This window comes from Pelophylax lessonae, assembly GCF_965119305.1.
Source record: "Pelophylax lessonae genome assembly, chromosome: 3".
NCBI lineage: Eukaryota > Metazoa > Chordata > Amphibia > Anura > Ranidae > Pelophylax > Pelophylax lessonae.
In genome coordinates, this window is record NC_138770.1 from 198,679,759 (window position 1) to 198,706,267 (window position 26,509).

Sequence of the window (26,509 nt, forward strand, 5' to 3'; positions counted from 1 at the left end):
TTGGAGGCAAAGGTCTGAATCATACCTATGCCCCCAAATCCACCCCCCCTCCCAATCTATCATACATTTGCCTCCAATTGCACCACCTCCCCCCAATCCATCACACCTATGCCTCCAATTCTACCCTCTCCCCCCAAATAATATCTCATATCATGTGATAGATTGGGAGGAGGGGGTGGAATTGGAGGCAAAGGTATGATAGATTAGGAGGGAGGGTAGTGGGATTTGAGGCATTGGTATGATAGATTGGGGGGGGGGGAGGGGGGTGGAATTGGAAACATAGGTATGATGGATTAGGGTAGAGGGGGTGGAATTAGAGGTATAGGTATAATAGATTGGGGGGAGGGGGGAGTGGATTTGGAGGCATAGGTATGATGAATTAGGGGGGAGGGGTGGGATTTGAGGCATAGCTATGATAGATTGGGGGGAGGGGTGGAATTGGAGGAATAGGTATGATTGATTGGGAGGAGCGGTGCAATTAGAGGCATAGATATGATAGATTGGGGAGATGGGGGTGGAATTGGAGGCATAGGTATGATGGATTGGGGGAAGGGGTAAAATTGGATGCATAGGTATGATGTATTGGGGGGAAAAATTGAAAGCATAGACGCACTGGATTGGGGGGGATTGGAGGCATAGGTGTGCTGGAGAGAGGAAGGTGGAAGATGAGGTGTGGTGGGGGGCTGGAATCATTTTAATGCTTGGGGGTCATTAGAAGCTCAGGTATGTTGGGGAGTTTGGGGGGGGGGGGCATTGGAGGCAGAGATATGCTGGAAAGAGGATTTAGAGGTAGAGGTGTTGTCGTTAATATTTTTTTTGTAACTTAATTCTGCATAAAACATTGAACAGTGTAATTTCATGAGATAATTTACAAGGGCGTGTTTAGGGGCAGAATTAGAGGTGGGGTAGGGTAGGGGTTGAGGGAGGCCACTGGTGGCGAGTAACTCTTAAAGAGGAGTTCCAGTGTGTAAAAAAAATAAAATAAATTAAAAGTTTAAAGCTACAAATACTGTAGCTGCTGACTTTTAATATTAGGACACTTACCTGTCTAGAGAATCTGGCAATGTCGGCACCCCTAGCCGATTCATCAATTTTCTTCGGGTACAGGCACCGGCATCTGTAGTAAGGGAAACAGAAAGTGAAGCCTTGCGGCTGCACAGCCTGTTTCCTACTGCGCATGCGTGAGTCGCGCTGCACTTTCTAAATGGTCCTGCCGTCTTCTGGGACCTCTGTGTGTCCCAGAAAGCAGCAGGGTGAAGGAGGGGCCGGAAATGACCAGGAAGTGGGAACAGTATCTGTCAAAACCAGGTAACCAGGTATATAGCATCATTTATTTATCTCAGATCTTAACCTGGGGGGAAATCAAATATTTATCAGATCTAAAGATAAATTTAATTTGCCAAATGCTATGCTTTTCTGATACCTTCAGCTTATACACAGTCAGCATGTACAGATAATTGTTTGGCTGCTGGTATGGTTAGAGCTTCTCCCAAACAAATGATTTAGAATTCTATTAGACGCAACTCAATTTGATTTGATTTGATTTTGACCAGTGGCTTTTATGTGTTTAGGTCTGATGTACTCCGGCTGCAGTGCCATATCCTCTTTTGTGATCTGTTATATCTAAGGGTACTACTAAGTTCCAAAAAATCATTATATTTGAGACAGCAAATTACATTTTGGGTTTTGGTTTTCATAGTTTCTCAACTGATTATACTCTAATTATATGGGCTTTGCTATATTATTTTGCACTCATTCCTACACACAGTCTGTGATTAGGTCTCTCATTTCATTTGTCTTCAGCAATTTGATAACTTGCCAACTGTCTATGTATTACGTTCCTTCTGTGTATGCTATATTGCAGAGGTCTTGCTTTATCTATCCCTTTGATTGGATATGTGCATCATAGGTGCATTTCTTTGTCAGTATTGATGTTTTTATTTTAAGCCCACATTGGGAACCCTTACCAGTTAGGCCTCATGTACACTGCTGTTGATAAACGGACGTTTAGGAGCAGTTGGGCTTTTTTTTTCAGCAGCCCCTGAACTCTTCTCTATGTTATCTTATCTGTCCATGTAGACTCAGTCGTTAAGGCCCCTTTCACACATACGATCCAATCAGATCCGCCTGTCAGTTTTTCAGGGGGACCTGATCGGATGCCCCATGCATCCCTATGGGGCAGCGAATGTCAGTGAAGACATGTCTGCTGACACCTGCTGCCATCCGATCCGATCCTGTCCCTCAAATCCAGACGGATGGAAACCCTATTTTCCATCTGTCCAGCAAATCGGATTGGATGGGATCAGATGAGAACGGACAGGCGGTCCGTTCTCATCCGATTCCCCCATAGGGGACAGCGAGGATCAGACAGCTCCGTCTCTGCACACAGAGCATAGACGGAGCTGTCATCCGCCTGCTCAGCGGGGATCGGCGGATCAATCCCCCGCTGAGCAGAACGGCTCAGTTGATTGAAGGGAGCCGCGTGAAAGGGGCCTTAGAGTCGTTTAGAGACAGTTGAGTTTAGTGGCATTTTTTTTAAAGCAATAAAATGTGTTCATTGAAGTTTATTGGTATTTGAAACGCCAAATGCTTGTAACAGTGCGCAAACGCATCTAAACGTGGTAACTTGCCTTTATAAGCATTTTGTTTATAGGTGTTCTTTTATGGGGGATACATTTCTGCCCATTTTACAATGTAAAAAGGCTTCTAAATGCAAATGCCGCTAAACGCATGTAAAAGCGGCAAAACTGGAGTTTTTAACTGTCGGTTACTACCTGTCAAGTTCCAGCGTTCAGGAGAGGTTTTCACATGTCCCGTGTACATGAAGCCTTACCAAATTGATACAGGTCCTTGCAAGAAAATAGACTGCAGGTTTAAAAAGAAGGTGGTGAGTTTTTGAAACCCACCAGCCTTTTTGTTCATTTTATCTGTGGCTGTAATCTTAAATCATATGCTTTTATATTTATCTTAAATAGACATATTTAGCCAATTTGTGCTTCAACAAAGTGAACTGGTAAAGTGGTAAAGGGATCCATTCCTTGGGACCCCTACCGGTTCCCTATTGTAGGTTTAAAGAAAAGGCACAAGTCCCAAGCTGCTCAATATCTGATTTTACAAAAATAGAAAACATCTGAGTTTACTATTGGAATAAAGTTTGTAAATGCACCCCTCCCCCGTCACTCATCATTGCAGTGCTAAACTAATTATAAATATTACAAATGTGAGAAAAAGCTTGTTTCTCATCACAATTTTAATGGATTTCTGGATTAATGCCTCCTAAAATGTGAGCTGATCCTCCTCTATTCATATTTAACAAACCTGCACAACATTTTGCAAGCCATAGCTTTACTAACCAAAGTTGAAACAAACAAGGTTGGTTAAAAACTATGCCGACAACTATTCATAGCACTTCTGAATTCCATCCTATTAAGTAAACAGGTACAACTTTGCAATTTATCAATAACTTCAACCAGAGTTTTGCCGCTGATTGTTGAAACTGTATTATATCTTTGTTTCAATTCATGCTTATTTGTAGGTTGTCTTGTTTGAACAGAATCAAATCCCGAGGCAGCATTTAAATGCAATTTTAACCAAATTCAGCCTTTGCCATTTAAAAAATGCTGGCTTTTCTGTGATTATAGGTAATTCATTATTTGTTTTGAATTACTGCCTTATTACATGACCCGTCTTTGGTTTGAGTTTTGGATCTAAGAGAGGCCATTTGGTATTCATCTGTAGAATTTCCTGATACAGCAGTTTTGTTTTTGCAAAGCGTAATGTTTGACACCTTTTTCAAAAAGTTTGTTATTATTCCACTAGTGCTATGAAACATCCAGATGGTCTTTAGCAAGTTTGAGATGGGCAGCATTTCTGGCTTTGTTTAGACTCTATCTTCTGGCTTTGATATCACTCTCCGCCTGTGACTCACTCAGACTGTCATTGCGGAGCTGGAACAATACAGGAAGCATTGGCTCCGTTCTGACAAATCAGCTGAGAGACATAGACTCAGCTGCATGGGGGGCCGGACCAAATGACTTCGAGGGCCGCATACGGCCCCCGGGCCTTAGGTTCCCAACCCCTGGTTTAGAGAGTAGTGGTTTTCTCTGAGGTAATGTACAATTAAAACCAGTTTCAAGACAGCTGTTTCCCAAGGTAGGCTCATGAATAAAGATGTTATCAAGAAGAAAGATATCTGGAGAGGTTCCTAGCCACCTGTTGAAGGATTACGTGGAGATCCCCTTCAATAATGTCATTTAATTATCCCCTTCATAGGGAGTGTAATAGCGAGTGCATGACTGAACTGATGGAGACCCAAGTCTGATAAATCCTTCTGGGTCCATTCTCATCTACAGGTTTTATTTTTATGTGAAGAGCAGGTAATCAAGATTGTGTGATTTAAGGAAAACCTTAACTCATTGGAACACCCAGTACCCACTACCCTCTGTTCAATGAATCCTAATTCTAGATATTTACACATTTTCTCTATCATTGATTTTAATTATGCCTTTTAAAGAAAAAAACAATTACATAATCAAAATTGTTTCCAGTGAACTAACAACAAAGAGAGGAAATCCGTTACTTTAGAACGGCCATATTAAAGTCCTGGCCAAAATTTCATTTAAATGCTAAGCTGGGATTTGATTCTGTTCAAACAAGACATCGTAAAATTAGAAATGAACTAAAACAATGGGCCAAAAAAAAACGAATGTCTGCTTGTTTTATTGATCTTTGCTGAGATAAAAAATTGTTTTAACCACTTAAGCCCCGGAGGATTTGGCTGCTGAAAGACCAGGGGGTATTTTGCAATTTGGCACTGCGTGACTTTAACGGACAATTGCGCGGTCGTGCGACGCTGTACCTAAACGAATTTGACGTCCTTTTTTTCCCACAAACAGAGCTTTCTTTTGGTGGTATTTGATCACCTGTGCGATTTTTTGATCATGCGCTATAAACAAAAAAAGAGTGTCAATTTTGCAAAAATAACAATATTTTTATATGAAATTCCCCCAAAAAAAATGTAAAAATCAAAATTTTTTAACATTTTCGGCCAATTATTATGTTTGGTAAAAAAAAATCGCAAAAAAGCGTATTTTGATTGTTTTGCGCAAAAGTTATCGCGTTTACTAACAAGGGGAAAGATTTTTGTCATTTTTGTTGTTTTTTTTTTAACGCGTAATGGCGGCGATCTGCGTTTTTTTTGCGGTACTGCGACATTGGGGCGGACAGATCGGACCCTTGACTGACATTTTTGACACTTTTGGGGTTACCAGTGACATTTCTACAGTAATCAGTGCTATACATATGCACTGTTACTGTAAAATTACACTGGCAGTGAAGGGGTTAACTTTATTTGAGAGGGAAGGGCTGTGTGTGTCCCTAGGGGCGTGATTCTAACTGTGATTGGCTGTGGCTTGAGCTGTAGGAACAATGATCAACGGTCCTACATAGTAGAACTGTATGATCATTGTTTCTACACAGGGGAGAATGACAGGCGGCTTGTTTACACTAGCCGCCTGCCTTTCTCCCTCTCCCCCGATGATCGCTGAGTGACCGCTGGACATTGGGTCCGCCGGTCACACGCTCGGGGGGGGGGTCCGTGACCGTGCTGGAGCGCACCGCCCCCCAGAGCCTCACAGGCTAGTAATGTACCGATACGTCACTCTGCCTGTGAGGGGCTGACCGCCGCAGTATATGTACTTGTGGCGGTTGGCAAGTGGTTAAGATGTTGCATATTTTTTTCAACTACCATTTTTTTAAATCTGCAGGGTACTCTCATTAACCTCCCTGGCGGTATGATTCTTTTGGATTTTAGGTGCTGAAAGCGGTACCATTATTTTGCATGTAATTCTTAAGAATGAGCATCCCAAACCAACTATTTACATATGATTTTTTTTTTTTTTATTGTGCATTCTTCTTTATAACATCTCGGGTATGATAAAGTTTGAAACACAAAATCATAAATTATAATATAATAAATAACTATAAATAAGTTAAAGTATGTATGTATGTATACATATATATACTGTATATATAATATATATACATATATAAATATATATATATATATATATATATATATATATATATACGTATATATGTGTATGTATAGATATATATATACAGTATATATATGTATACATACATACATACTTTAACTTATTTATTTGACTTTAATGGACAACTGTTGCACACAAGTTGCATTGTAAAACATTCAGGTATGACTTTCATGCAACTTCTGAGGGTTAACATTGAAGTCTATGGCCCTGAAGTTGCATGAAAGTCAGACTAAAGTAATGCATGAACTACTTTGAAGTTGCTGCAACTTTAAGTTGTGCATATATGAATGGGTATCATTGGAAAACCTGGGCAACGACATGTTGTGCAACTCTGATGTCCAAAGTTGCATGACAAGTTGCATAAGTGTGAAAGGGGCCTAACTCTTAACTGATGAGTTGTAAAGACATTTAAAGGATTTAAAGGATTATCTATTGATAATTTTAAGTCCATCATTTTTTTTTCATTTTTTAGAACTCCTAGTTGGGTTTTACTGCTCTCTGCTCTTCATTAGACTGATACCCCACGTTTCCTATGTTGCTGTCAGCAGTTATTCCAGACAGTAATGAGGGAAGATCTTTAAAGGCAACACTGAAGGAGATAAAAATTATTATTATCTGTCAGCTTTTATTACGATGTCCCTTACGCAAGCTTTCCCTCATTTTCAAAGAAAAGGAAATAAGTAACCCAGACTGCAACAAAAAATACTTTGTATTTTTTTTTTTTTTTTTTAATTAGGGAAGGGGTTGAACCCCTGGCAAATTATTTTTACTGTCAGTGACTTCCAATGAAGACTGCTCCTTTTCTTGTTGTGGTGTAACAGCTGCTGACTTAAAAATGGAGCTTTACTCTCTCAGTCAACATTAACTATTTTTAATTCTTATGATGCAAAACGTTGTAAATAAATATGAAGGTATATTATATTTAGGAGAGCGCTGTCATGAGAGATTGGTTTAAATATTACATGTTTTTGTTATAAATAGATGTATTTGCATCAATTTTGGTACCATGGAATAGTGCCGTCCTTTTTAATGGATGCCATTCAGTCACTGAGTTAGCCTTCCCTTGGACACCGATTATATTGTAAAGCACTGTGCTTACTGTTGGCACAGTATAAATCCTATCCTATATAATAATAATAATAGTAATAACGTTATTCACTTGTTTTTTAGTTTGGTTTAAATATATATACACTATATTACCAAAAGTATTAGAATGCCTGCCTTTACACGCACATGAACTTTAATGGCTTCCCAGTCTTAGTCCGTATAGTTCAATATTGAGTTGGCCCACCCTTTGCAACTATAACAGCCATAACTCTTCTGGGAAGGCTGTCCACAAGGTTTAGGAGTGTGTCTATGGGAATGTTTGACCATTCTTCCAGAAGCGCTTTTGTGAGGTCAGGCACTGAAGTGAACGAGAAGGCCTGGTTTGCAATCTCCGCCCTAATTCATCGCAAAGTTGTTCTTACCAAGTTGAGGTCAGGACTCTGTGCAGTTCCTCCACCCCAAACTTGCTCATTCCTGTCTTTATGGACCTTGCTTTGTGCACTGGTGTGAGTCATGTTGGAAAAGGAAGAGGCCATCCCCAAACTGTTCCCATAACAGTTTCACCTCTTCTGGGAAGGCTGTCCACAAGGTTGAGTGTGTCTATGGGAATGTTTGACCAATCTTCCATTTGTGAGGTCAGGCACTGATGTGGATGAGAAGGCCTGACTCGCTCTAATTCATCCCAAAGGTATTCTATCGGGTTGAGGTCATGACTCTGTGCAGGCCAGTCAAGTTCCTCCACCGCAAACTTGCTCATCCTTGTCTTTATAGAATACTGCGAGTTTGGGGTGGAGGAACTTGACTGGCCTACACAGACTCCTGACCTCAACCTGATAGAACACCTTTGGGATGAATTAGAGCGGAGACTGTGAGCCAGGCCTTCTCGTCCAAATCCGTGCCTGACCCCACAAATGTACTTCTGGAAGAGTGGTCAAATTATCCCATAGACACACTCCTTAACCTTGTGGACAGCCTGGGACTAAGACTGGGATGCCATTAAAGTTCATGTGCGTGTAAAGGTGTCCCAATACGTTTGACAATATAGTGTATACAGTATATACAGTGCATCTGGAAAGTATTCACAGCGCTTCACTTTTTCCACATTTTGTTATATTACAGCCTTATTCCAAAACGGATTAAATTCATTATTTTCCTGAACATTCTACAAACAATACCCCACAATGACAACATGAAAGAAGTTTATTTGAAATCTTTGCAAATTTATTAAAAAATAAGAAATGACAAATCCCATGTACATAAGTATTCATAAAAATGAAAAAATTCACATGTACATAAGTATTCACAGCCTTTGCCATGACACTCAAAATTAATCTCAAGTGCATCCTGTTTCCACTGATCATCCTTGAGATGTTTCTACGACTTGTTTGGAGTCCACCTGTGGTAAATTCAGTTGATTGGACATATATTGGAAAGGCACACACCTGTCTATATAAGGTCCCACAGTTAACAGTGCATGTCAGAGCACAAACCAAGGAATTGTTTGTAGACCTCTGAGACAGGATTGTATCGAGGCACAGATCTGGGGAAGGGTATAGAAAATTTTCTGCAGCATTGAAGGTCCCAATGGGCACAGTGGCCTCCGTCATCCGTAAATTGAAGACATTTGGAAGCACCAGGACTCTTACTAGAGCGGGTTGCCTGGCCAAACTGAGCGATTGGAGGGAGAAGGGCCTAATCAGGGAGGTAACCAAGAACCTGATGATCACTCTGACCGAGCTCCAGTGTTTCTCTGTGGAGAGAGGAGAACCTTCCAGAAGAATGACCATCTCTGCCGCACTCCACCAATCAGGCCTGTATTTTAAAGTGGCCAGACAGAAGCCACTCCTCAGTTGAAGACAAATGACAGCCCACCTGGAGTTTGTTAAAAGGCACCTGAAGAAACCAAATTCTCTGGTCTGATGAAACAAAGATTGAACTCTTTAGCCTGAATGGCAATTGTCATATCTGGAGAAAACCAGGCACCGCTCATCACCTGGCCAATACCATCCCTACAGGGAAGCATGGTAGTGACCGCATCATGCTGTGGGGATGTTTTTCAGCAGCAGGAACTGGGAGACTTGTCAGGATTGAGGGAAAGATGAAAGGAGCAATGTACAGAGACAACCTTGATAAAAACCTGCTCCAGAGCTCTCTAGACCTCAGACTGGGGGTGAAGGTTCATCTTCCAACAGGGATTTTTTGGATTTTTTATTTTTAATAAATTTGCAAAGCTTTCAAAAAAAACTTTCACAGTGTCATTATGGGGTATTATCACCAGTTCATCTTCTATATTCAACATTGGACTTTTTTTTCCCTTTGTATACACCATCACCATTTACTTTGAGTTCACGCTATTTTGCCTACTGTACCATATGCACTTGTCACTTTGAGTATATGATATTTTGGTATTTTGCCTACTGTACCATATGCACTTGTCACTTTGAGTTTATGAAATTTTGTATGATTGAATCATTTATATTTCACATCACTTGTGGTCACACATTCACTTGGTTTTTTTATTACTATTATAGATTCATATATTTTTTAGAGTGATATTGATGGTTATATATTTATGCACTTATCACTTTGATTCTTTTACATCTGTTTCACATTATATATATTTATACAGTGCATATTTCCACATTTTACAGTTTTTTACCTCTCTCTTTTATCTTATTACAAAAGATTTTTACTTATCTATTGTCATATTCATCTGGCATACCAGCTTTTATTCACGCTTCTAGCCACTAGACAGCGCCATTCCCCCCACCCTCTTTCATTATGGGGTATTGTTTGTAGAATTCTGAGGAAAATAATAAATGGAATCCATTTTGGAAAAAGGCTGTAACATAACAAAATGTGGAAAAAGTGAAGCGCTGTGAATACTTTGCGGATGCATTGTAATTATACAAAATGAAAAATGCACAGCTGATGCAACTAAAAGCTGGATTGCAATATATTGTCACCCTCGACTATACTTTTATGAGAAATACTTGTAAAATTCTCCCACTCTCCCAATATATGAAATATCACAGTTCGAGCTCTTATACTAAAGTAAATGTGCAGAGCTAAAAAGGGGTTCTGTGGTACATGCTGGGGAGTGTTGCCAATTCTTATATTTCTCACATGAAAAGTCATAAAAAAACAGGTAGCATTTTACTAATGTTTTCTAAAGTTCTTTAGGAGAAAAATGACTGCATTTTATAGATAACAAAGAGTAATCTTACAATGGAAAGCTAATGAATCAACAGAATTGCTGTTTCAGCGGCTTAGTTTGCTGAGAATTTACATAGTTAGGATAGAGTAAAAGGTTAGAAGTTCAAAACCAGGATTTACAATTAATATCTGTGACCCACACAGTGAGGTAAGGCAGGGGCTCCATTTTTTTTTCTTTAACAAAAACTATGAAGTTTCTGAATAATTTAAGAATTTGGTGCTAATATTTAGGATTGCCGTGGATGTTTAGGCTCCGTTCACATGTAGGCGTTTTGGGGCGTTTTTGGGGAGTTTTTCTGCTCTAGGATCAGCTCTCAAAACGCCCAACAAGACAAATCCTATTCATTTCAATGTCCCCTGTTCACATCTGAGCATTTTGACGCTGTAAGCAAAACGCCCAACGCTCAAAAAAGTACATGAGCTTCTTTTTGGGCAGATTACAGGCGTTTTCCATTGGTTTCTATTCAATCTAAAAACGCCTGCACAAAAAACGCCTGTAAAAATGCCTGTAAATCGCGGTAAAAATCGCGGTAAAATCGCGCGAAAACGCTACGCTCAGGTGTGAATGTAGCCTTACAGAGAATGGCTCTCACTGTCACACATAAGTGTCAGGTAAAGGTGGGAATTGTTCTGCCATTCTACTGTGTTCACTTTGAATATACAGTAATGTGCAGATGAACTTAACAAGAATTAACTTTTTCACATAATTGGATATTCAAAGCAAATTTTAACAATTTTTTTTGAGTAAAGACTCTCAACTTATTAAATCAGTCTCATTATGTCAGCTTTTGTTTGCATCTATTAGCTCTCAATATTGATCAACTTACAGATTTATTTTTTATTAATATGATTTTTTGTAAACCAGATTAGGTTTTATTTCCCATTATTTTTCTGTCTTTTATAGAGTTATACGTCTTACCTGAGCAGTGAACACAATAGTATCCTGACACTGTGGAGGCAGACAGCCACCTTGCGTAGCCAGTTCCTCGATCTGCGTGCTATGGCAGACAGGTAAGGGGTTTATTCTAAATTTGCAAGAACATAACATGAACCATTTGCATGAAAGACAACAAATCTACATAAATAAGTTATATGACATCTATATGTCAATATTTAGGTGACCAAGCATATTGTTCAAAAAGGATACAAAAGAAATGGCCGCACACCAAGCGATGGCTCACGATGAAAGGCTTTATTAAAAAAGGATGCAAGGTACAGCAAAATGGATGGTAGACATGTTTCCCTCGACTCACAACGTGCTTGTTCACTCTGTGAGTCGTATGAATCATGTCTACCATCCATTTTGCTGTACCTTGCATCCTTTTTTAATAAAGCCTTTCATCGTGAGCCATCGCTTGGTGTGCGGCCATTTCTCTTGTATCCTGTTTGCGGTGGCGATCCGAGGTCCTGCACCCATGCCTGGCTGTGAAGCTCCAACTGCCTGAGCGGTGTACATCTCTTTCTCTGTATATTGTTTAAAAACCCAGATCTCCCTGCTTAACCACTTCCCCCTGTGCGGACGTCATATGACGATCAAAACTTTGCGGGGGTATACCAGGATGATGCCTCTAGCTAGAGACATCATCCCGGTACCGTGGTTTAAAGCCGAGGGTCGGCTTTCCGTCGGTACCGATCGATGCAACTCGGGAGCTGCTCGATCGTTACCCGGGGGCGGGAGGGGACGTTCCCCCCCCTCCCGCCGCCTTCCGCGGCTTTTACCGGTGCTCCCGTCCCACCGGGAGCCCCGAGCACCCAGCCGGCGCGTTCGCCGGCTGGATGGAGTCCTGATGAATGCCGGAAACGGCATCGATCGGGTCTCCGATGACGTAACCCGGAGGCGGCATCCATGACGTCACTTCCGGGTTAGTGTGCTGCAAAACGGCGGCAAATTTGAAAAACGGCTGTATGCAAAAACGCCGTTTTCTGCGTTTTGCATACAGGGAAGTGTAGTGGAGGGGTCTAGGGTCTTTTAGACCCTCGATCCCTCCATAAAGAGTACCTGTCACTACATATTGCTGTCACAAGGGATGTTTACATTGCTTGTGACAGCAATAAAAGTGATCAGATTTTTTTTTTTTAAAACTGTAATAAAGTTAAAAAAATTAATAAAATAAATGGGAAAAAAAAAAAATTTAGCCGCCCCGGTCACCGTTAGCTCGCGCACAAAAAAAACGTATACGGAAGTCGAGCCGCGAATGAAATCGCTGTTCAAACCACACATGTGAGGTATCGCCGCGATCGCCAGAGCGTGAGCAATAATTTTAAAAAAAGAGCTACACTCTAACTCTAAACTGGTAACCGTTAAATACATTTAAAGTGTCGCCTATTGAGATCTCTATTGACCGTAGTTTGTCGCCATCCCACGGGGGGGGGGGCGCAATTTTAAACCGTAACATGTTGGGTATCTATTTACTCGGCGTGACATCATCTTTCACAATATATAAAAAAAATGGGCTAACTTTACTGTTTAGTATTTTTTAAATGCAGTGAAATGTAATTTTTCCCAAAAAAATGGCGTTTTAAAGACCACTGCGCAAATACCGCGTGACAAAAAATATTGCAATGACCGCCATTTTATTCTCCAGAGTCTTTGCTAAAAAAATATATATATTGTTTGGGGGTTCTAAGTAGTTTTCTAGGAAAAAATACTGATTTTAACTTGTAAACAAAAAGTGTCCGAAATAGGCCTAGCGGTGAAGTGGTTAATAGAATTAGCCATTTTATGCGCTGGACCAGTTTAAAGAATTACAGTATATTCATTTAATAGGAACTGGTAAGGCACAAGAAAAAAATATTTTATTATTTACTTTAGAACCGTTAGCCTGAACTTTCCCTCAGCCCAAATAATGGTTGCCTCCACTTCTGTAGGGGAAAAAAATGAATTGTATACATTGTGCTTTGTCTTCCCATCCAGGGGTCTTGGTGAGATGAAGAGCGAAATGTCCCGTAGTTCCCGGCGCATGCACACAGCCTGTTTGAATTTAGACTCCAACCTGCGTCTCTCTCAGAATGCTGCTGGGGCTTCCCTTCATACAGCCCGCCTTGAACAGCAACTGCGAGACAAAGTGCGACAAATGATCCAAATGCAGAGCCAGTGGGATGCTGAGAAAGTGGAACTGAACTCTAGGTAGTAGCAACACAAAACAGTTTTGTCATTCAATTAATAGGCTGGTTATAATAACTGGAATGTGATATATGCAAGACAGTTTGAATGGTCAGCTTTTCCCTTTGGCTCCAATGCAGACAGAATCAAAACCAAGCACCCTGGTGACCACTGCCTCCAAAGTCACCTAAGGACTTGTATATTTGGATGTGGGCTCCTGGGAATGTATTAAAGCCGGGTTGCAGTAGATAGGTGTTTTTGCCAGGGGTCCTGTCTATATGCTTGCTAGGTGATATTGTCCATTTGCTGAGCACCATAATACCTCTAAAGTGAATGCAGACTGTACCATTAGTCCAAATTAACATCTCTCCCTTTTCTTTCCCCATTGGAACATTATCTTGTTACTTGATTACACAGGTCAAAGATTGTTGGATGCTGGACTAGCCTAACTTTTAAAGCTTTTCCTAAATTTTTCTCTACATGGCATGCATGTAGGTTTGAGCAACTGACACCTGAACGCTTTATTTTGTCCTGCTGGCAGTGGCGGGAATTCAGTAAAGCAATTGTGACACTTTTCTAGGTATTGTCTGCATCAGACTACAATATCCTGGTTATGGTAGTTTTATTTAAACTTAGGACATATCCAGGTAGTTTTTAATAGCACCACTTTTGAAAAATAGGCACTATGGCTGCACTAAAAAAAAAAAATATATCTCCAATTCTTAGCTAATGAAACTGGAGATAATTAAGACTCTAAGCTGGCATACAGAGACAGGCAGAGTGTCTGTTTCTGTACACTCTGTAGAAGAGCAGCATGTTTGCCAGCACTACTCCCCCTTCCCACCTGTCACCGGTAGTCGAGGACTCTGTTGGCTTCACAGTTGACAGGCTCCTAGCAAACAGTGATGCTGACAGTGGGTAGAGTCTGATGGGGAAGCTAATGGACTAGTTCTCAATCAGATCCATTCTCTCCTTGCCATTGGCAGCAGGCAGTGGGCAGATTCTATAGGCAATAGTAGGCTGTCTATTGGCTATGAAATCCACCCACTGCCTGTTGACCTTTGTCTGTATGACAGCTGCACTGGCTGGGAAGGGAGCTCAGCTGCTCTGTATACTCACTCCAGTCTCATTGCACCTCCACATTGCTCCAAATTCAAGTAACTGTCACCCGCAGGAACATTTGTTGCATGCAGGCACAAGGGGATTCTGAAGAGTGCCACTCTTTATTACCTCTTTTACTACCTCTAATTGCTAGATGCATGTAACAGTTGCAGATAATATTAACAGTGGCGGCTGGTGCTTAATTTACTTGGGGGGGTGGCCCACAGCCCCCCAGCCAGCCAACCACATAACCCCCCAATCGCGCGATCGATCGCCTGTCAGGCCCCCCCGCCAGCCCCTGCACTTACACCATGCAGGTGGCGTCTTCACCCCTGCGTCTCCTTCGGAGTCCTGGCAGTCGATTCTCCTCCCGGCTAATCAGGAGTTAGGACACGCGGCCAAACGGGTCTTAGGACTCCCGGCCAATGGGGACTCAGGACCCGCTTCCTGATTGGCCGTGAGGAGAAACAGGGAGACAGTAGCAGCTATTAATCCGCTAATGTCACACAACTGGGTGGGCTTTGGGCGCAGTGCTCTGGCTCTAATCATGTGCTTCTAAAAACAAAAAAAAGACCCATTGAAATCCATCCGTCCTGCATGTAGATTAGGGACCGGTACATGGATTAGGGGGGTGACGCCCCTGCACCCTGTATGGATGGGCTGCCACGAATATTAAACTCTGGCTCTAATTTGCATAAACTTGAACAAAGACAGCTGGAAGAGTAACCCATGACAACCAGTCATATTCCTCACATCTAAAGATGAATCCTCTCTTGACTTTCCTTTCGGATGTACCCCCTCTCTATATACTGTAAGTGACATATACTCTGTTTTTGACTGAATTCTATAAAATGCCCTGTATTTATATCTTTACAAATGATCTAAAATCACACTCAAATAGAAAGCTGAAACCCGATTGGCTGTTATGGGCAACTACTTTATATTTTCTTTAAGTTTACTAAATTACTCATTTATATTATAAAGCTAGGGGGGCTTCCTGGAAACAAAGATCTAGATATGTCAGGGTATTTCAGAATGAACTCTTCATTTTGGACAGTCTTAAGGCAGAGTTATGTTGATTATGAAAAAACAGGGTGTAGAAAACTGGACCAAACATAGTTGCTATGCAAAACAACTGATATTATCATTAAAGGGTCTTACCCTTTTGTGCTGTGGGGTTAATTACCTTAAGTCAATATTTCTGTATTTAAAGCTGAACTCCAGGATATTCAAATACAAGATATATTTATATATTTTAACCTAAATTATGTTGGGCTTTGTGTAGTTTTTCCAGATCTGTCCAGCAATCTATTGTGGAACTTTGCCTCTGTACAGGGGCTTCCTGTAATAAAGACCAGTCACTCCCATTCTCTCTCCTTGTGTGGTCATATATCTACCCCCTCCTGTAGCTTTTTGGGGCAAGTCTGTATTGGGTGTGGCCTGCTCAGCCCCTCCCACAGCTCTGCCCTCTGCATAGTCTGTGTACAACCATAGGTGTGCGCAGCCTATTGCATTAGGGTGTGCACCCCAAAGCTCAAACACACATCCCTTTCTCTGCAGCCTCAGCTGCACTGGACATTGAATGAATGGGAAGTGCTCTGTGCTGAGTGGCTTCCTGTTCATTCATAAACTGAAGCATAGTAAACCTAGTTGTGTTCACAATGTTCATTTGGAAAAGGAAGGTGCCAGTAAATTACATATTTAATAGCCACTCTCCATCCTGCAGCGTAGTGATTAGGGTGTGCCCAGGCACACCTGGCACACCCCCTGCGCACGCCTATGTGTACAACACAATGATCATGTCACTGCTACTTTTACAAAACAATAACAGGGTTTGTGAAGGCATTTGGTGCACCCAAAGTGGAGTTATTTTTTTTTTCTTTTTTTTTTTGAGAAATATATTAAAATTAACATTTTTGTGCATGGAGTTCAGCTTTAACACAAGTAAAGGAACTATATGTAAACACAATTTATTTGAAGTCTGTCTTGATTTGTTTTTCCTGTTCCGGACACTTGCAGCACCTGTACAAAGTTTAGATAAATATTACAGTAACTGTTATGAGAAGTGCTGATGGCATGGTTGAGCCAATACTTCTGACGCTATAAGCTGGAAACAGTTTGTCAGGATCGGAAGTATTATCCTGTATAAGTAGCCGGATTGGCAATAACCTTCTGACCTTCTTGAGAGGCTGAAAACGCAAACAGAAAGAAACAGGAAGGCTTGATACATTTCTTATGATCGGAATAAATAGATTCCTTTGTCTGATATTTGTAGACAACACCCGGAATCCAAGAGATGGTGTTAGCAGTGTGTGTGATTCATTACCTTGGACTCTAGCCTGTACGTCACCTAATCATCTGTTTACAAAGTCGATGTAGACACTTTAGCCGGAGGAGGTTAATACTGTCTTAGGTGCTTTATTGGTCATACTTAACATAAACATGTTAATTATGCGTATAGATTATGAATAATCTCTTAGGATCCTTAATGTGTTTCTTCAGATTCTTCTTCTCACATATGCACTGAAAGCCAAATCATTTAGAGGTTAAAGCCTCTGGAGCTCCTGTAACTGCTGTTTCAGCAGTTTTACATATGAACATTGCATTGTTTCTCAGTGATGTTGCTGTGTCCGGGGAAAACAGTAGTTTTCATTTTCATGATCATTGGTTGAACTCATTACACACAACATTTAGGTCATTTGATGTCTGTAGTTAAAAGAGAAATCTAGCCCCATGGAAAAGTGGGGATATTGTTGTCAAAAGAGGAGATGCTGAAATCACTAAATGCGATCAGTTAACTATTTTACCTACTTTACTGTAAAGTGAGAAAGCCAAATTTGCTTTTCAAGACCTGACATCCTGAAAACATTTGTGTCTGTTCCCACATACACTATATTACCAAAAGTATTGGGACGCCTGCCTTTACGCGCACATGATCTTTATCGGCATCCCAGTCTTAATCCATAGGGTTCAATATTGAGTTGGCGCACCCTTTGCAGCTATAACAGCCTTAATTCTTCTGGGAAGGCTGTCCACAAGGTTTAGGAGTGTGTCTATGGGAGTGTTTGACAATTCTTTCAGAAGCGCTTTTGTGAGGTCAGGCACAAATTCATGATTCATGAAAGACAGAAGTTGTCAAACAAACCTGATATCTTTTTATGAGGAGGTAAGTAAAACCTTGGACAGAGGGGTGGCTGTGGACGTAGTATACTTGGATTTTGCAAAGCGTTTGACACAGTTCCCCACACACGGCTAATGTGTAAGATAAAGTCTACTGACTTGGAAATATTGGTTTGTAATTGGATAGAAAATTGGCTAAAAGATAGAATTCAGAGAGTAGTGGTTAATAATTCTTACTCTGAATGGTCTAAGGTTATCAGTGGTGGACCCCAAGGTTCAGTGTTGGGACCCTTACTTTTTAATACCTTAATAAATGATATAGCGTCTGGGATTAAAAGTAGCATTTCAGTCTTTGCGGATGACACCAAGCTTTGCAGTGGAATAACTTCTTTACAGGATGTCTCCAACTTACAAGCTGACCTCAATGCACTGTTTCATTGGACAACTATGTGCCAAATGAGGTTTAATGTTGATAAATGTAAAGTTATGCCCCGTACACACGTGCAGATTATCTGAAGACTTTTGTCTGCAGACTTACCTTTTCTATGTAGTGCAAGGGCCTGCCGGATTGCATACAAATTGAAAGTGTTTAGGTTTGACCTCATATTATATGGTTTTGGTAAGTCTGCAGACAAAAGTCTTCAGATAATCTGCACGTGTGTACGGGGCATTATGCACTTGGGGGCTAAGAATATGCATGCAGCATACATACTAGGCGGAGTAGAACTGCGGGAATCCATAGCGGAGAAGGATCTGGGTGTTCTGGTAGATCATAAGCTGCTGTTTCCAAAGCAAGCAAAGTCCTTTCTTGTATTAACAGAGGCATGGACTCCAGAGAGCGAGATATAATTTTGGCCCTGTAAAAATCATTAGTAAGACCTCATCTGGAATATGCAGTTCAGTTTTGGGCACCAGTTCTTAAAAAGGATATCGGGGAACTGGAGAAAGTGCAGAGAAGGGCAACTAAACTGATAAGAGGCATGGAGGAGCTCAGCTATGAGAAAAGATTAGAGGAACTGAATTTATTCTCTCTTGAGAAGAGGAGATTAAGGGGGGATATGATCAACATGTATAAATACATAAGGGGACCATATAGTGAGCTTGGTGTTGAGTTGTTCACTTTAAGGTCAACACAGAGGACAAGGGGGCACTCTTTACGTCTAGAGGAAAACAGATTTCTTCTCCAAATAAGGAAAGGTATTTTCACCGTAAGATCTGGGAATATGTGGAATAGACTCCCTCCAGAGGTGGTTCTGGCTAGCTAACTAGATTGCTTTAAAAAAGGCCTGGATTCTTTCCTAGGTGTACATAATATAAATGGGTACTAACATTTTTTTTAGGTAAAGTTGATCCAGGGAATATCCGATTGCCTCTTGGGGGATCAGGAAGGATTTTTTTCCCCCTGCTGTAGCAAATTGGATCATGCTTTGCTGGGGTTTATTTTCGCTTTCCTCTGGATCAACAGCAGGTATAGGATTGTGTATATGGGATTGTATGGTTGGGTTTTCAATACTGTTTTTTTTTTTTTTGGTTGAACCGGATGGTCTTTTTTTAACCTGACTAACTAACTATGTAATTGATGTGGGAGAGAAGGCCTGGCTTGCAGTCTCCGCTCTAATTCATTGCAAAGGTGTTCTTACCAAGTTTAGGTCAGGACTCTGTGCAGTTCCTCCACCCCAAACTCGCCAATCCATGTCTTTATGGACCTTGCTTTATGCACTGGTGTGAGTCATGTTGGAAAACGAAGGGGCCATCCCCAAAGTGTTCCCACAAATTTGGGAGCATGGAATTGTCCAAAATGTCTTGGTATGCTGATGCCCTAAGAGTTCCCTTCACTAGAACTAAGGGGGCCAAGCCCAACCCCTGAACGAACAACAGCACACCAGAATCCCCCCTCCACCAAATATTTTGGACCAGTGCACAAAGCAAAGTCCATAAAGACATGGATAAGCGAGTTTGGGGTAGAGAAACTTGACTGACCTGCACAGAGTTCTGACCTCAACCCGACAGAACACCTTTGGAATGCTTTACAAGAAAAAAGGGGGAAAAGTGCATAAAAAGGTACCTCATCCATATGTAGCACAGATCAAAAAGAAGGGGGGGACAAAATGTCTGACTTTTCTGGTACCAAAGGAGGACTGCCACATATACTAAAATATCAAAGTTTATTACAAATTACAATAAAATAATATTTGGCCACATATAATAAAATATCAAAGTTTATTACAAATTACATTAAAATAATATTTTACATTCATAAAAACAAAGAGATGCTCTCATTATATGACATGCACCATACGATACAACAATCACTGTATATTTGCTATTTGTTTCAAGAGATCAACGCGTTTCGCATTTAATCGCTTCATCGGGACCTGGATAGCTTGGCATCAAAGAGATATGTCCTATATTGCAATAAAAAAAATATATATATTATTCAAATATTTATATATATATATAAGAAATAGGCCATGGGCTGTATCTCTGCATTGACTAACATAATACCCTGGGAGCCCCAACAATGATGGCGGAACAACAACAGCGTATTAGTAGATATCAAACGATAGTGTGAAAAGGTAGCATAACTCTTATGGCAGAGGCATTAGCATAATAGCCCTATATAGAAGCAAAAAGAGACATAATTATAAAGTCAGTTTTTTTTAGGCCACTAGTATTATAACCCAACAAAATTATATATATATATCCGCCTCCAGGCCATTGTCCACTTACTTGGCTGCCAATTTACACAAACAGAGTGATGCAAAACACTGTAGCCAAATATTATGAATAGACCAATCCTCCATCTGGCATTAAGTCAACCTAAAAGGCCATTACACAAAGAAATATACAAGTACCCTGATTATAAACAACACATATATTTATATCCCCAACAAGGAGACATTTACCTGTGGCTGCTTAGAGCACACTCCCGCTTCATAGTAGGCCAACAACCAATAAAGTGGGCAGAATATTAGAATAACAGTATCATCACCATCTGCCATGGTGTTATATATATAACATTCAATATATTAAAGCAACTGTAGATTAAAAATTGCATCTTGAAAACTCAACTCGTTTCGTTAGTCAACGCTCACTTCCTCAGCAGTAAATGCAAATAACAATGCATGTCTGTAAAGTAAAACATCAGTATAAGATGTTTGATAGAAAATATATTGTATAAAAAACGAAAAAAATCTGCGCTCGGACTACAAAATAACAGTACAATACAATAAAGATCAATAAAACAAGTGCATAGAGGCAGCCAACTAAATGGTAGATTACAAACCAAGTGAGCATGTGAAAAAGGTGTAGTAGCGCCAAGCACAAATAATATAATCAATGTGAAGTGTCCACAAAGAAGTCCCAACAGTCCAAAAGGATGGAGAAATAGTAGAGACCAGTTTCCAGCTTCCAATCGTGTGGATGAAAAAGGAGCCAACACCCAAAAGTGTGATAATACCAAACGCTTACCAGATGTTATATGGTTATGAGCGATGAAATAGACTCAGGTCGGGCCATCAATGGACAGTACCAACAGTGTGGTCTCATCAATACTCATCAATTCCAAGATGTCAGAAACATCAGCAGATCATGGATAAGTGCGATATATAGGCTCAAAATAAATATCACCAGAACAAGCATGGGGTCTCATCTACTCCAGTTCACCTCAATGAAAGAAGGCAGGACATAGTGTAGACTGTACAAACATTGATTTATTAAGATACAAGATTATACTCACACAGTGGTGGATATAAATAGGCATATCAAATATAAAAACCGCGGTAGGATGGCGTGCTGCTCGTACTCCAGGTCGCCTAGGCGACCTGGAGTACGAGCAGCACGCCATCCTACCGCGGTTTTTATATTTGATATGCCTATTTATATCCACCACTGTGTGAGTATAATCTTGTATCTTAATAAATCAATGTTTGTACAGAAAATATATTGTAGCACTAGTCTGTAGGGCACAGGTGTCAAACACAAGGCCCGCGGGCCAAATTCGACCCGCCAGGGCATTTCATGTGGCCCGTGCACCTCTCCTGCAGCTGCAGCACCTCCCTTGTTTCTGCCCCCACTCTGTCTCAGCTGTTGGCAGCAGAGAGGAGGACAAAACCAGATCCGGTGCTTCTCCCCCCCTTCAACCCCCTTCGTCTCTGCCTACCTTGGTCTCAGCATTCAGCAGACTCTAGCAGCTGACTCCAGGTCTTCTCTGGTCCTCCTCCAGACCCTGTACTTTCTGTTACCTGGCTCTGCCCCCAGATTCTTCACTGCAGCAGCAAAAGGTAAGGGGGGTACACTGTGATGTAAGGAATGGTTAGGGATTCTTTACTTCTGATGGTGGCGGGTGCTCTTGACATCTGATGTAAATGCAAGTAGGGTGCTCTGGACATTTAGTCTTACAGATACATGCGTCCTTTTGATGGCAACCATAAAGCTGATGCGGCCCTCAATGAAATTAAGTTTGCCACCCCTGCTCTAGGGCCACTATAGGGGCCATGTACTTACAAATCAGCTAAAGTAGGATGCACATGGTAATGATTTCAATGAGTGACCGCCAGGAACGTCTGGCCCGGGAGCTGTGGGAGTTGGACCAATGAAGACCCACAGGGGCAAAAAAAGGTGGATGCAGCATATGTGAAATGAAAATATGTCCATCCAATGATATCACCCAGAATAATGGCTACTAAAAGAGAATGTGTACCAGGTTATTAAGTAAATCTAAGTCGTAATGAAATAATATATACAAAGGTGATTTGCGGGTTCATTTTGCCAGTGACAAGAATTTACTGACTGGTGTAAGCAGCTAGCTGCGGCTACGAGGGAAAATAAACAATTAAACCCCATTCTTTGTTTTATAGTAATCTCAGATGGTTTATTATAGAAATGATCATAATACTTTGAAATTTCTTCCCACAGATTGACAGAGTTGTCACTTAAAGTTGACAAGCTAAAAGAGGAGAACAGTAAGCTAGAGAAGGAGAAGCATAAACTGGTGAGTTAACTGGTAATATAGTATGTTGTTTACATCTAATTTCACGTTTATCACAAAATAGCATTTCTCTGCTTTAGCTAACACTTACAGAGCTTGTCCCTCCCCTAGCCTGGAAGTGGACATTAAAAGGAGAAGCAGCACACTAATAGGCTCATCTATATGTGTCACTCTCCTCTCTCCTCCTATCAGCATGGCCCTTGTTAGAATATAAGCACTATAAGAGAAAACGAGTTGCGCTAATAATCTATTACATAATATATCAAATGAAAGTCCATATCATATCAATCTTGCTCTGAAGGTATAGGTGCAGGTCACAGGGTCATCTTATATGCCACCCAGGTGTTCATCAGTAAAATAATGTGACAATCCCAGCCACCACACACTGACTCTTACCAGATATCAACAGGGAATATGTCAGTAAACGGTTATGGGACCGCTATAACCCCTCAAAAGGACCAAGCATCTCAGAGATATCCTCCAGTTTTTCAGCTCTCACTTTCCAAAGGACACGGACAGAAGCTTGTATAGTGTATTAACACGATTCTCCTTTACACTTGATGGTACTGCACCTCATGCAAGTAGGGGAAAGTATCAACAATAAGATAATGATTTTTTTTTTTTTTTACATACTGTAACACTCAGAGGAGGTGAGCTGGCTTTTTTTTTTTCCTGTACACACTATGATTGCTTATAACAGTGACTTTTACTGTTATAAGCAACCATTTTTTTCTGAATAAAAACTAACCATTCAGTGTTTACTATTGTGATTTAGCTATGATTGGCCACAGCTATTCACAAGGTACAGATGGGCTGTGATTGGCCCTGTCTGTACCATATGATCACTGTGACCAATCACAGAGATCAACACAATAGTACACAATGAATGGCACAAATGAAAGCCACCCATTGTGTACAATTATCATGTGATCTGCTGTGGTTGGGCAGCAGGCCGGTACACAGATCTGTCATCCGTTGTGTCCAGTGGACACAGCAGGTGACAGATCGCGCTGCAGCGTGGCTCGTTCTGAGGAGGATATCATATGACTTACACCAAGGATAACAGCGCTCCCACCTGGCCGTCATTTGACTATAGGCCGAGCGTGATGATGTTAATAAATAAGTGAAGCCTTTACAATCACTTTAACTTTGGTCAAAGCTGCACAGTGTTTTTATGTACTGTATATGCACCCCTTACCTGCACAGACAGTGTTTTAGTAAAGATGAACTAACCCTTTAAAGTGGAAGGAGCAGCGTGAGAAGACTATAGGTACATTAAAGTTAATCTTTGCAGTTTTTGTTGGAATTTAATTTAAACATACGTGTGAAAATGTATTGTACAGTGTCTGGTAATATCTGGTGTTTTTACTTTACACTATGACATTAAACTTCACCCCCCATGGAACTCCTGCAGGTGTTTTCTAAACCCCTTGTAGAAGGATTTTTTTATCTATGTAATGAAATAGAGTTGCTGCAGTCACCTCATGAAGCGTGAACTGTGAGCTGCACTCCAAGTGAAATTCCCTGAAGGGCTCTTGAAAACAGTATTTAGAGAACCCGGTTTTTACACACTGATTATTTTCTTTGACTGACACTTTCCATCATTACTCTCCAGGGATTTTCTGTTAACATGGTCACTTGCAGACACTTCATAAAAAAGCTATAAATCTGAAGTAGTGAGTGAACAGGGCTCTGCTGTGTGAGATTAGGTCACTCAGAGCCCACATCTCATTCCAGGTGAAGGCTGACTGGGTGACCCATTAGTCAGGCTAATCCGGGTGAACCACATGATGGCTTTACCAAAAGGGTGGTAGTGTATGAAAACTAAATAGAAAGTGACCTAAAGCGATGATACGTTTTTAAAATAAATATAATAATACAGGTATAACTACAGGTGGTACATACGGTAACTCTAAAGGTTTCTGGTCAGCTTTATGGTATTTTATCCTTAGTGGTAAGGTAACCCATTTATAAACTGACCTTTTAGAACTTTTCTTTTTTTTTTTTTGCAAATACAGTAAACCCCCGCTCCATCGCGGTTCAGTTTTTGCGGTCCCGGTATATTGCGTTTTTTTTTGTAAAGTTATTTTACTATATAAATCATTAAAAATGAAATATTTTTGTGTTTTCCGTAGCTCTTGCTATGTCTCTCAGTATCTTTTATGTGTTTAAATGAGTTTCTATTGTTTTAAAAGTGTGTTTAAAGACCTTAAAATGCTTTTACACGTACAGTGACAGTAAAATAAAAACATGCCTACAATGCATTTTAATAGGGTTTTTCTATTTCGCGGATTTTCACTTTTCGCGGCTGGGTCCGGAACGTAACCCCCGCAATGGAGGGGGGGTTTACTGTAAACATTTAACACGATTCCCTTCTGACAGTCTGCAGTTTAATAATAAAGCATGGCTAAAGAAGAAGTGTCCCTTCTTTGGTTTTGTGCATATTCCCACTGCACACATTCCTGAATTAGAGGCCCATCTGTAGTGGGTGCTGCAGCGATCACCAGCTTGACATTGGATATATCACAGATAAATCCACAATAGCCAGCACACCATGGATCTTGAATTGCAGTCCAAAACTTTTATTGCAGAAAGATCACATCACAACAGGATAAGTGCAATGTTTCGGAGCCACACAAGACCCCTTCGTCATCACATGCATGACGAAATAGTCCTGCGTGGCTCTGAAACGTTGTATATAAAAGTTTTGGACTACAATTCAAGATCCATGGTGTGCTGGCGAAAATGTGTATTTACCTTCTTTGATTTAGTCTACTGTGCTCATTTGATATCCTGCTTTTCAGGGCTATTCACAGCATAGCTGTAAATCACTCATTAACTGTGAGCAAATGAAAAATTTTTTTGTTTGGTCTGAACATAATAAAAACATTTATAAAGAAAATAACCACATATTCCCTTTATTCTAGCCAAAACATTTGTTCTTTTGGATTGTATAATGATTAACAGTTTTGTAATGTCTTTGTCCAACTGTGAACATTTCCTTCCAATTTTTGTCCTAATGATCAGTGTCACCAGGATAGGAAGTGAGAGAAATTGTCACCAAAGAGACAAAGAAGGCTGTAAAACCCTGACAAAGTTTCCCCTTGTTTAGGCTGGAGTGGATTTTTAAACGTCAAATAGACTTAGCAGGATGACAAAAAGGAGACATTTTTACTAGTTTTATTTTAAAAAAATTAAACAAAAAGTGAGGGAAATTGTCACCAAAGGGATAAAGAAGCAAGCAAAGAACTGGCATAGTCCTCTATAAGATGGACATACTTCCCCCTATCAGTGTGCCACATTACTTTTTCGGGACATTGGTTACTTACTAAGATACATTTGGACACATTCCCCTGCACATGTGAAATATGATAATTTAATAAATGCAAACAACAAGGAGGTTCCAGTCTGCCACATTTAGACTGTTTCCACCATGAACCATGCAAACTGTGGATATTCATAAAAAAGGAGAACCCATTATGAACTCATTATGTAAAGTCTGGGATACCCTAGTACAGTACAGTGCACATCTTATCCCTCATAGCACCCATCTTGATTTCCCTCCAGGGATAAACTTCACCACGTGTTTCTATTGACATGCTTCAGATCCCTCATCTTTCCTCAGGGCTATGAGTCCTGGATATCTGAATCCTCAAACCCATATGATCACTTCCTCAGGCTCTTGTCCAGGTGCTTGGTTCAAAATTTCCAGTCATGCAACATTTGTGACCACCTCCAGAGAAAAAACTCCCCCACCATAGACCCCCTTGAATCCCTTTGTCTCTATGCTACAGATACCTTGCATATTATATCTCAGTTTACGGCTTATGCTTACATTTCCTAATTGCCTGCATTACACGAGGGAATAAGAAAGAG

At 40.6% G+C, this 26,509-nt stretch overlaps 1 protein-coding gene across 1 annotated transcript in view; it reads left to right on the forward strand.

Annotated features, from left to right (window-relative positions):
* Positions 1-26,509, forward strand: part of LOC309551030 (uncharacterized protein) — a 181,951-nt gene that overhangs the window by 82,074 nt on the left and 73,368 nt on the right. Inside the window, exons 8-10 of the mRNA XM_082251472.1 lie at positions 11,224-11,330; positions 13,234-13,446; positions 22,561-22,636. Of these exons, the coding sequence (XP_082107598.1) occupies positions 11,224-11,330; positions 13,234-13,446; positions 22,561-22,636 (396 nt within the window). The remainder of the gene's footprint in view (positions 1-11,223; positions 11,331-13,233; positions 13,447-22,560; positions 22,637-26,509) is intronic.